At 55.5% G+C, this 12,386-nt stretch overlaps 1 protein-coding gene across 1 annotated transcript in view; it reads right to left on the bottom strand.

Annotated features, from left to right (window-relative positions):
* The window catches only part of PTK7 (protein tyrosine kinase 7 (inactive)), a 38,986-nt gene extending 26,979 nt beyond the window's left edge, over window positions 1–12,007 (bottom strand). The window contains exon 1 of the mRNA XM_059832926.1: window positions 11,977–12,007. Within this exon, the coding sequence (XP_059688909.1) occupies window positions 11,977–12,007 (31 nt within the window). The remainder of the gene's footprint in view (window positions 1–11,976) is intronic.
* Between the last annotated feature and the right edge of the window lie 379 nt (window positions 12,008–12,386).

Genomic DNA, 12,386 nt, shown 5'->3' with positions numbered 1-12,386 from the left:
CAAGCCCAGTGCAGGAGCTGGGAATGCTGCTGGCTCAACTAAAGCACCTTTAACAGTGCGTCAGCCAAAGGCTCCCGAGCAGACATTGCCAGCTGCGTTGCCAAGCCCCAGTGAGAAACACAAATGCTTCAGGGGTGACTCAGCACCGGTGACAGGCTTGCTGCACCCACCGATCCTGCCAACCGACTCTCCCAGGCTTGCTCAGAGCCCTCGAGCAATTCCCTGGCTTCCTCAGAAACACAGATTTATAGCTGACATGTGCTACTGGCAGCGCATGACAGGCTGGAGATGCAGCTGATCTGGAGGCCAAGCTCTCTGGCCGGCACAGCAAAGGTATCGCACTTTTCTCCCACGAAAGGAAACATAGCAGACAGGTGCCAAGCGGAGCCAGGATGAGCCGTGTGCTGCCTGTGCAGCGACCTCAAAGGACGATGCTTCCCCCACAATTTAAGCAAGGGACATGTGAGAATGCAAAGGTCTTCACCAAGCAAAACCCCTCGGGTGGTAGAGGAGAGCCCAGGCGGTGTTGAATAGCCAGGTAGGTGCTGCCAGCTGGGAAGAGCTGCTACGGAGCTGGCTCAGCGCTCCTCGCCCCGGGGCTGGAGGTGAGACCCTGCAGCAAAGAGGCGGCGTTGCTTCACTCCCAGGGTCCGTGTGGCTGAGAACTCGTCCCATGGTAGCTGGGGCCAGCACCTCCAGGTACCACACAAGTGCTCACCATGACATCCTCACGTCTCTTCACTCGGGCTGAGGGCCGAAGGCTGACATTGCTGTTGCCATCCCAAGGCCAGCCAGGAGGGATTCCTCCACAACAGCGCTGTGTGTGCGGAGGGAGCCCCTGGCCAGGGCTTCACGTTTTTCCTGTTCCAGCTGAAATGCCATTCCAGATGATGGGAAAAAACAGAACAAGCTCCATAAAGCTGCCTGGCGCTTCCCTTCAGCAAACAGGAGCCTCAGCCAGCCCAGAGAATGGAAACTCAGGCTGCAGAGACAAAAGGGGCGGGGGGAGGAGGCCAGGGCAAGGGAAGCAGCACGAAGAGAAGCAGCACGCACACAAGGCCTCCAAGCAAAGCCAGCCGCTTCGTTAACACACCGTCAGAGAAGACAAGGCTGCTGCTCAGAGCTGGATCCTCTCCAGGCAGCGAGGCCGTCGGGTCATCACCTGAGCCAAGGCTGCGCTGGGCACAGCGCACTCCTGCCAGCAAGCCCTCCTGGCTCTCCCAGGACCGTTTGTTGGAGAAAGAAGCAGATTTGGCACCGAAGCTGCTTGAGTGAGCTGCTTCTCTGCATGCTGCCACCAAACCCACTGGAAGGAGGAAAACCTCCCCAGTGACACCCAAACTTGCACTGGCTCTTAGATGTGCTTGGTCAGGACATCTTGCAGATCTTGCTTTCTGAGGGGGCCAGGTGGGAGGGTTACAACCTTACCCGGCAGACCCCAAGCCAGACCCAGCTCACCAGCAAGCTCCACAAACACCCAAGAGCCACAGAGCAGGGACAGCAGCTGGGGGAGCTGACAGGGGAACAGAGGGTGCAGACAAGAACTCACATCTACACCAGCGCAAGTACCCTTGGCACCCCCCTCTCCATTTTGCCGACAGTAGTATGTTTACACTATCTACAGGGGCTTCAAGCCCACCCGTAAGCAACCCTCCAGCCCCAAGGAGGACTCGGAGAGCTGGGGACAAAGGGACAGCTGCGCTCCTGAGCCTCGCGTGCAAAGAAGCAGACAGGGGAGCTTATTTATCTCCCAAGCCCTGCTCTGGGATAAATATTTTAAATCTCTCTCCAGGTCATGGCGGTATATTTAGAGCTAAGTTTCCCTTAGTTATCTGCCTGTAGAGAATCAGATGGATTTGCAACGAAGCCAGGAAGATCCAGCTGGCCGAGCTCTCCAGACAGCTTATAGCTCATGGGAGAAATGGTTCATCCAGTGCCACAGCCTTGAAAATGACACCCGCACCGTGGCAACTGCTGCAGGGATTCAGCTGTGCGCCCCTGCATGCAGCTGCCTCTGCACGGCCCATCCACAAGCATGCATCCGTTCACTCCCACTTCCCAGGAGCAAGGGGATGGCACAGAGGCTGGGCGATACCACATACAGCACTACATCGGGGGCAATCCTGCAGCCGTACTCCCCACAGAGCTAAGGCTGCGCCGTGGGTCCAGCTCGAGGTGAGCGAGTCTCTGGAGCGTCCTGCTTCACCACTTGGTTTACTGCAGGTTTGACCTGTTTGCTCCCCTCCCATAGGAAGGGAAGAAACTCCCAGGAAAGGCGCTCCCAACAACACACACCAGCTTTTCCTAGCAGTCACCAGGCGAGCTAAGAATTGCCTTGTGCATTGAGCAGTGCCAAAGACAACTGGAGCTGCCAAAAGGCATTGAGGAGACACCTCTGCATTGGTGCCTCTATTTGTATGGGCTCTACACTGTTGGGTTTTGACCTCTGCCTGCACCTGAAGCTTGCAGAGGAGGGGACTGGTTGCCCAGGGCTTCTCTCTGGGTTCGTATCATTTCTGCATCGCTCCTGACAAGTGTTTCAGGGACACTAGTTAATACTGCCCGCTGTGCATTGCACATCCCTTTTCAGTCTATGTGTCACTGCCTTCCTCCTGGTTACAAAGCATCATCCCCATATCTGTCTCTAACTACGCAGGTCTGCAGATTCCATCCGGCTCCTTCTCTTTCCACTGCTGGAAAGCTGAAGACCAGCCCCATTTCACAATCACCATTTATGGCTGTGCAGCGCAGCACTGCTGTCCAGCTGGGGACAGATGTTGTCCTGGGGGAAACATCACCAGGGAGGCTGGATCTGCAGTATCACCTCTGAAAGCAAAGAGGGCACAGAAAGGAACAGTTCCTTGTTTATTTTCATTAGAGCCATTTATGAATCTATATTAAAAGCCACAAAAATAAGAAAGTAGACAGAGAAGCTAATATTTCCTCTGCTCATGCAATATTAATTAAAAGGTAGCTTCTCTATGAGACATTGCTGCATTACCTCTCAGCTAAAAATGGAGAAAAGTCACTGAGTGGGAAGAATATGCAAGCAAGGCACTTTCTGGAATACTTTTACAAATCGATAACAAGGCAGAATGCTTGCTGCAGATAGATCTAATGCAAAGCCCCAGTGACAAATTAAAGAAAAGCTCAGGTATAACGGACTCACAGAGACAGAAATTCGTATTAACCAAATCTCCTTGAAAAACAAGTGCTTTTCTCAACAGCGGCAGGACAGCTGATTCCCAATGTATCTGGAGAACAAATAATTCTTATTGGACAGTCACTAATCCACCAGTGGAAGAGCACCAAGGCATCCTAAGCAACCAAATGCCAAGGAAGCACGCAAACAGTGGCAACAGACACCCAAAAAACAGGTCCTGGAGAGTAAGAAGTTGTGCTGAGATACCTGCGGGTGCCTGGCTGCTCACTGTCACCGCTCGGCAATCCAGGTAAAACGGATTGCTCCATCAAACCCACGGCACGTCTTCGTCTGCACGGGAGCCACGCAGGCAAGCATCTCCAGCCAGGGCCAAATCCCAGTAAGGCCACAGGAACAGTGTGACACTGAAGGATGCCCAGTACAACATTCTTGTTTCCTGGGTGCTTATTTCCTTGCCAAAACGTTAACGGTTTCTGCTTCAGGCCACATGGTTTTTGAGACTTCTCCTTAGCTGAGTGGAAGAATTCTGATCAAAAAAAAGTCTCTGATTTCTGAGAACCACCTGAACATCTCAGCAGCCCTGCCCCAGCTCTGCTCTGATTTCTCACCACCTGTTGTGAACCAGGGGGGCCTGCCTCAAGGAGACGAGAGCAATCTCTAGATGGGATGAAGAAGCCACAGCCACACCTGGCAAAACAGCAGTGCTCACAGCTAGGCGTCGGAGAGAAGCTGAGCAACAGGGAAGCCCGAGAAGGGGACGCGTGGCATGCCAGGGCGGGTCTGGATACAGAAGAGGGACTAGGAAGAGGGGAGACAGGAGGCACAACTGGAAAAGGAACCTGGGCCAGAGCAACAAGGCAGCAAGTCAGAGGCAGGACCTGGGCAGAAGGGTCAATGCTGCTGTGCCAGCAGCTCCTCCACTTACACATCGAAAGGATGCAAGCACACACAACGTGAAAGGAGAGCCGTCAGGAGCTAACTCAGCAGAGAAAAAAACCACACGTGTTGCCTTCATAGCTCAGCTTTTGCTTGGAATATGGTGGATAAACATCTGTTCAAACCTGGCTGGAGGAAAGGGTGACCTCAAGACAGTCGGCTGACATCCAGCCATCTCACTGCTACAGGAGGCTCAGCCCAGGAACGGGCCACTCCCATAGCACCTGCCAGGTGCTCCCAGACGTCTCCCAGTGTTCATAGCAGGCGGTATGGAGGGATAGGAACAAAGAAGAACACCAAGTAACTCACAGGAAGCTCTGTTTTCTTTAGTCGGAGACAATTTGCACGATTCTTCAACTGCTGAAGGAGACTTTCAACGTTGGCCCCTCTCCAGGGCAGCTGCAGAGGCAACTGAACGACTCGTCCTCAGCAGCACAAACCCATCCATGCTCCCATGCATGGTTTGGGAGAGCTGGATGCACTGCCCTGTGTGGCACCCCACAAGACTCTATCTTCTCTGATCTTGTCTTTGGTGGGAAAGACAAAACCCACCACCTTTCCTCCCATGAAAGCTTCCCACTGCCACAGGCGCTGCCAGCAACTTCAACAGAGCCAGCACCACAGAGCAGCTCCACACCACACAAGTGATGGGCCTCCCCAGCAGAGCCAGGACACACACCGAAGCACGCTGCGTGGAGAGCAATAAAGGCACTCACAAGCTGCAGCTTGTCCTGCCTTTAACCATTTGGGAGAGTCACTGTATGTTTCGGAATCAAAGGCTTCCTTTGTGCTGCTAAAGAGACCAACGAGCAACCGTAAGGAGGAGAGTCTTTATAGCTGGTCTTAAGCAATACCGTGCCTATCTCGTGCCAGCATCACGTTTGACAGCAAGGACAACCCGGCGCAGAGCTGCCCAGAGGCACATAAGCCTCCCCTCTGCAGCCGGAATGGGGCTTGCCCTCCCCGTGCCATGACCCTGGGGATAGAGCCCTCTGGCTTGGGGTGACGGAGGACGGAGCCAACTCGCAACCGTACCCATATTGACGGCAGCAGGGCGCTGCCTTGGCTGCTTTTCAGGGCGGCCCAAGCTGCACCCAGGCGTACAATCCTCATGCTGGGACAAACCTCATCTCACAACAGCATGGCAGGAGAGGAGGAAAAAGTTATAAAGCCTGTCACCTTAGAGCCACCCTGAACACACGTATCTGACATTAGCACTGAGGTCCGACTGCAACGCACTCACGGACACTCCTGTCCTCCAGGACAGAAGACATCTGGGAACTGAACGTATGTCAACCAGGGGCTGAAATACAAGTAGACTTCTAATAATCACTCAACTTTAAACCCCAGCCACTTCTCGCACCAGTAGCCATCAGCCAGCAACCCTGTGCATGTCAGCGCTTTCTCCCAGCCTGCAACATCTCGCTGTCCAGAGCAGGAGGGTTCACGCACCTGAAATCAAACGTGTCACCCCATTTTCCAGACAGGAGTCTGCTCGTATCCGTTTTGCTCATTCATCATCCTGCACAATATGAACACCGACCCAAGACATCCCAACCTCACAGAGGTCCAGACCATCTGATGGTGATGGATTAAATCCGCACACACTCAGGGGTCCTGTGCACACCCCACTTCACAAGTGCCAAACTTCCAGCCCGCTCCATTCAAATCAGAGCTCAATTTGCCAAGGAGAAGACAGGCCATTGGTATCCCACCGGCAAGCTCCATCTCACACGAGGAAACACCGGTTAAAAACAGCCGTGCCTCCTCTCCAGACACACAATTTGCACGCGCCTGCTGCGCAAGGGGACAGGGAGCTCACGAGTATGTATCGCTGTGATGTTCTACCCTGGCAAGTCCCAGTCTGAATTCTCCTGGGGTTGGATCTGGCTAGTTTTCATTTCTGCTCTCTGAGGCACCTGGACACCCCAGCACCCATCTGTTCACTGTCAACAGGAACGTTTTAAGTAGTGACCTGGGCCTCGCCTGGATGTCACCTAATATTTTTACGGATTAAAATGAGTTTTCAAGAGAAGTCCTTGCAGAACAACTTCAGAGGGTCTAAATCAGCAAATAGAGGATGGATTTTTGAAAGCTGAACAAATCAAAGGAGCAACCCCAGGCAGTAACAGTCTGCAAAGAGTATCAACAAAAGCACCTACACACCAACCTTCCCAAAGTGCCCTAAGACAAGCAAGCTCAGGAACGGCCTGAGCTGTGTGGCACACCAAAACTCCTCATCCCAGGCACACAGACCAAGCTTTCACAAGCTTGCAAACCGCTCTGAAGTCCCCCTTGCCTCTCTCTCTGCTGATCAGACAGCACGTATTAGTTACCTCTCAGAGGAGAGGAAAGCAGTCTGTTCTGTGCACAGAGATTGCTTCCCCGAAAAAGGCAAGGCTTAAATTAAGACTAGAAGTACTGTACGGCTCAGCCTTTTAAGCTCAGGAAAAACATTTTTGTATTAAATTTTAAAAAAAAGCTGGCAAGAGTGAGGAACGGAGCTGGAGCAGCAGTCAATGAAAAGCACATGCGCTGCAGACCTGGCTGCCAACACAAATTGATGCTTTGAAACAAAGACCACTTGTGTTTGGCTTGAAGATCTTCCACAGCTACTCGGCAGGGGCTGCACAGATTAAAAGGAGACACAGGTAAACACAGGAGAGCAGCGCTTGCTGCCAAGTATTTCCCCAGAACAAAGGAATGACCCGAAATGGAGTCCCTGCCTTGACAGGGTGGCATGGGTTCACCCTCACTGTGCTGCAACGTGCCAAAGCAGGCAGAGGCAAGAGGAAACATCAGACAAACCTTTGGACAGGACTCTATTCAACCTGATTTCAAGCAGCACCCAGACCCACAGCCTGGACCCAGAGAGCTGCAGCTGCTTAACGCACTGAACGTGCCTCCAACCTCAAGAGCCCCCCAGGAGCTTCGCTACAACCAGTCTGCGCCCATCTCCCACAGAGCAGAACATCCAGAAGAAACCCCAGATAACTATTCTTCCAGTGCTCCGCTCCTTGAGACTGCAGACACTTGTGAGAATCCTGCAAAGCTTCTGTTGCACTCTGGTCTAGTTCCCAAACCAACCTACATCCGTACGAAAACATGCCTTGCAAGCCTCTCTTCCTTCCCGCACAGTGGTACGTTCAGAAGGCACAAGAAGAGTGAAACAGGAGATGGGTCTTCCTCACGATGATCCTTCAGTCCGGCCCTTTTTTGTTTAGGGACACCAGTTGTCCCGTCTAAACCAAACAGCAATAGCAACAATTCCCATTACAATGCAAGGTGGATTTGCTGGCACCGTGTGACTTGAGAGGTGATGGGACACCGCTCCCTCACATAGCACCCAACAGCAATGCAGGAAAGCAGCTCCTGGATCAGATCCCCCAGCAACAGGCGAGGAAGAGGAGGGACAAATAGAGAGCTGGCAGCTCATCAACACAACCAGCAAAGCAGATCCTGACAGGATTTGGTAGGATGGAGGAGGATGGAAGCAAGCTCCTGGCAGGACCCGTGGAGAGAGGAGCCCATGCTGGAGCAGGTTTGCTGGCCGGACTTGTGACCCTGTGGGGGACCCGTGCTGGAGCAGTCTGTTCCTGAAGGATGCACCCCGTGGAAAGGACCCGCGCTGGAGCAGTTCCTGAAGAACTGCAGCCCATGGGGAGGACCCATGTTGGAGAAGTTCATGGAACACTGTTTCCTGTGGGAGGGACCCCTCGCTGGAGCAGGGGAAAAGCGTGAGGAGGAAGGAGCGGCAGAAACGACGAGTGATGAACTGACCGCAACCCCCATCCCCCTGCGCCGCTCGAGGGGAGGAGGTAGAGAAATCGGGAGCGAAGTTGAGCCTGGGAAGAAGGGAGGGGTGGGGGGAAGGTGGTTTTAAGATTTGGTTTTATTTCTCATTATTCTACTCTGATTTGATTGGTAATAAATTAAACTATTTTCCCCAAGTCGCGTCTGTTTTGCCCGTGATGGTAATGGTGAGGGATCTCCCTGTCCTTATCTCGACCTGTGAGCCTTCTGTTATATTTTTGTCTCCCCCGTCCAGCTGAGGAAGGGGAGTGACAAGGCAGCTTTGGTGGGCACCTGGCTACAGCCAAGGTCAACCCACCTGGGGAGGTGAATTGGTACAGCTGCCTCCCTTACTTACACAGCAAAATCCACTGTGCTAGTTCGCAGCTTTTGCAACCACCCCCAACCCAACGTTAACAGCCCGCGCAACTTAAATCCTCATAAAGGAGAATGTTCCTGTACATCTGCCAAGCATCTTGTCAGCCTTGCTGCCCTCCAGGCCTCCAAAGAGCTGCCTGTCCTAGCCCACGAGACCGCCACTCACGTTAGGAGAAGGAGACCTGTTTCCGAGGGGTCTGGACAAACAATCGCATCTCCTCCGATCTCAGGGGAATTTCCCTGCAAACACCGCAGCAGCAACTGCCTTCACAAAGCACGTTTGTACCCAAGTCTGTCTGCTGCTAAATAAGCATTTGTTCCAAGTTCCCAAATATCGAAAGCAGTGGAAACACCCACTGCTAATGTGAAATATTTTGCATTCCAGGCCTGAGAGCTACGCTTGAAAATGTTCAGAGAGGAAAGAGTGTTTATTCACTGGAGAGAGGTGTAGGTCCAGCTATTTACTTAAGTCCACGTGTGCTTGCTGGAAGACAGCTTTGATCTTTGCAGCTCAAATAGCAGATGAACTGCAATGACGGGAAGAAAAATATTAGTGTAAAGTTCCCCTAGTAAATACCTGTAACCAGGCCTCACAGCCTTCAGATCTTTTTTAAGTGCCTTATCACTTACAGCCAGACTGGCCCTCGTGTTCTTGCCTGCTGCCCCAAAGCCAGGCTCTTCTCTTCCCACTCCTTCCCTACCTTCTTCCCTCCCTTCCCCTTGGGCTCCGTGGCCTTTGGAGAAAGCGCAGCCTGCCCTCCCGGGACACGTATGCCTATCTGCTTGGATGCAATGTGGACCAGGCTTTGGTCAAACAAGGCGAGACCTATCCGTCTGAGCGACACGCAGACATGCGGTGCCATCCACCCACCTCTCCGGAGCAAGAGGGCTTCAGCAGACTGGGAGGAACCAACCGTGCTCCCATCAGCAAGAGCATCCATCGCCCAGCTCGCAAGTAAATACAGGTGCTTGCCGCAGTTTAAACATCTGCCCATCTGCCTTTAGAAGGTGGTCTCATTCCAGATCAATTAAGAGACCAGAGCACATCTTTAAAGAATGCAGAACATGACAACCCTCTGGTCAGTGCCAGCTCTCAGCGGTCCAGGACCCAGTGTGCAGACAAAGAAGCGCCTACGGTCATGACTATGGCGTCGCCATGCCTTTGAAGCTCCTGCCACATCGGGGTTACAGCCTGCCTGGAGCGCTGCCTGAGCACAGCCAAGTCCCGAGGGGGATCACACGCTTTGTAAGAAACGAATGGTATCACCTTGTCACTACTTTGCCCCAAAACAGCCCAGAAATGTGCTGAGCAGCACAGCTTTTTGGCTGCTGAAGGGATGCTCCCTCAGATCAACTATCACAGTACTTGGTCTGGCTGCGGAGGACTCGGAGCTGCTGGAAAACAGATGGCAGCTTCAGCGCAAAGAGCAAAAGTCACCCAAGTTGTACTATTGGAAATTTATTTTGGACCCTTTAAACCCAAGAGAAATTCTCAGATCCTGTCTGATGATTCCTGTTTTCAGAGATTTTCTTCTTTAGGAACAAGCTTGCTAGCAAGCACAAGAAAACCACTGCCGCACAGAAACGTACAGCTGAACCCAGGACATGGAGGCACTTCCAGAACAAAATAGACCTTTCGGGGTTTTTTTTTAGCTTTAAAGAAAAGTTGACTCAGCAAATATTTCCTCTGCTAGCATTTCAACCACATGTTCCGGCAGAAGCCAGCACACATCTGGCACACTACAGTGTCATTGCCAGAAAGATCACAGCTTTGCTGAGCAGTGGAAATGGAGGAACAGGGACCAGCGGTCCAGGCACCGAGCACTCCTGGAAAACATACGTGGCAAAGGAGGGTCACAGAAAGGACCCACGTGAGCCACGGATACCCCACACTTCACAGGTCCTTCCCCAGCCCCCTCCCCAAACAGCATCCACAGGCAAAGGGAGACACTGCCCTGCAACCCGCAAAACTCACCACTAGCCCATAAAACCTAGACGTCGAACTGTACATGTTGGCCGCATTGCTGGTGTCTGAGATTGTTTTTACAGTGTCCGTGAGCCGGACAGCAGCACGTTCTTCCCAGTGCTGTAAGACATGGTCCCGCTGAGCAGGAGAACTGAGGAGGAGAGTATGTGCTTGGAGCAGCACAGAATCTCCAGCAACTGAAGAGGGGAGCATTCCGTCAGGAAAGGCAGGGGACAGCCCTCACGGGCAGGCCTGTACATCCCAGCTGCTGGTGGCAGCACGCTGGCAGGTAGGCGAACGCCATGGCAGGTCCACGGGGCCCCGTGGCTCAGAACCAGAGCCGGAGCAAAGCGTGCACTCCCCCTCCAGAAACAGTCTTGCCAGAAGGCTGCCAAGGCAATCGGCAATTATGGAGCTAATCAGCTAAATAAGCGCTGCTTTTCGTGCTTATCAGCTGTAAATTGGACGTTACTTGCAGCCTGGCAGCAAGGCTCAGCCACAGCTCCAGACACGCGAAAAGCAGCTGCGCTATAAATACCTTTCCCTCAGAGGCAGTATCCTCCCCAGGTGCTAGACTAAGATTGCTCTTGATTTCACAGCGGAAACTTCCAAGCAAACCCTACAGTTGTGCACGGTGACGTAGAAGGGACTGCAAGCGGGTACTGGCGACATGCAGGACTTTGCAGGGTTCCCAAGCGGGGTAGACGCAGGACCCTTCAAAGCCAGGCTGGAAACCAGCTCGCAGCCCCTCTGGCTCTCGCACCACAGCCAAAAACTCCTCCAGCAAGGAAAATGGCGCTAGGAGGCCGGCAGGGAGAAGCACCATGGCGCAGTGCGAGGGAAGGCAGGTTTGGGCCTTGCAGCTAGGGTTGAACAGCGTGAGAAGCAGCAGCCGGGAAAATCAACCGGCCATCCCCGAGCCTCTGTGCCACTGCTGAGGGCGGCAGAGCCGGGGACAGGCAGGGAGGCTGGCTCACAGCCTGCCCAGCGTGGTAGGTGGCACGGGGGGGGCACGACAACACACAGCTCATCCGGCTGCACTCAGCCGGGGACAAAACCCCCTCAGCGGTGGCGAGGCCAACTTCTACGGGTGGCAGCCCACTGCGTGCCCCCTTTTTTTTCCTCCGAGTTTTGACCCGCTCAGATTTCCCGGGAAAACCACCCAGCGCTGCACACAAACAGCCTTCCCGGATTCAGGCCTCCCCACGGGGCCCGGAGAGGCGGCGAGACGGGGCCGAGCCCAGCGAGCGGGAGCTCCGGCAGCGCCCGTTCGCCGTCTCCCAGGCGGCAAACGCCCGGCGCATTTGCATCCGACTTCATTTAAGCACGACGCTCCCACTTGGGAGCAAGCGGGCGGGCGGGCAGGGCGAGCCGGCGCACGCCGGGGAAGGAGCCGGGGCGAGGCGCTCCGGCGACTCCCGCAGCGCCGAGGGCCTCCGCGGGGCGGGGGCGCGGCCGCCCGCCGGGGCTCGAACCGACGGGGCCCCGCGCAGCCCCGTCCCGGGACGCCGGGCCCCATCACCGCCGGGCTCACGGGAACCCGCGGGGCCCAGACCACCGGGGCTCGGCCCAGGCCACCTCCATCCCCCGGGAGGGGACGGCGGCCGCGGAGCTCCTCCGCCCCCGCCGCCGGCCCCAGCGCGGTCCCCCCCGGGTTGGGGGGGAAGCCCCACCGCCGAGCACCGGGACCCGCATCCCCGGGGCGGGGGAGGCTGCGGCGCCTGGCCCAGCCCGCACTCACCCAGCACCAGGAGCGCCCGCACCGCCGCCATCCTCCGCGCCGCTCCCCGCCGCGCCGGTCAGTGCGCGCCCCGGCCCGTGGCCATGCCGCCGCCCCGCCTGCCGCCGCCACCGGGAGGGGCTTCCGGGGGTGGGGCGGCCACCGGAAACCGGGCGGGGCTGGGGGGAGCGGGGCCCCGCGGGCAGCGCCCAGCTCAGCTCCCCCCCCCACCCCGCCATCGCTCGGCCGGCAGCCCCCGCCGCACAGCGGGCCCGAAGGGCCGCTGCGGAGCCGCCGAGCCTCACCGGCGCGGGGGACGGAGGGTCGCGGCAGGAGCTCCCGGGCCGGGACCCCCGCGCCGCAGCGCGCCGCCCCCCTCCTGCCCGCAGCAAGCCCCTGCGTGGGGCGTGCGGAGCAGCGAGGAGGCAAGA

This window comes from Gavia stellata, chromosome 37, assembly GCF_030936135.1.
Source record: "Gavia stellata isolate bGavSte3 chromosome 37, bGavSte3.hap2, whole genome shotgun sequence".
Taxonomy (NCBI): Eukaryota; Metazoa; Chordata; class Aves; order Gaviiformes; family Gaviidae; genus Gavia; species Gavia stellata.
Note: the sequence above shows the minus strand (reverse complement) of the source record. Positions and strands in the feature narration are given on the sequence as shown.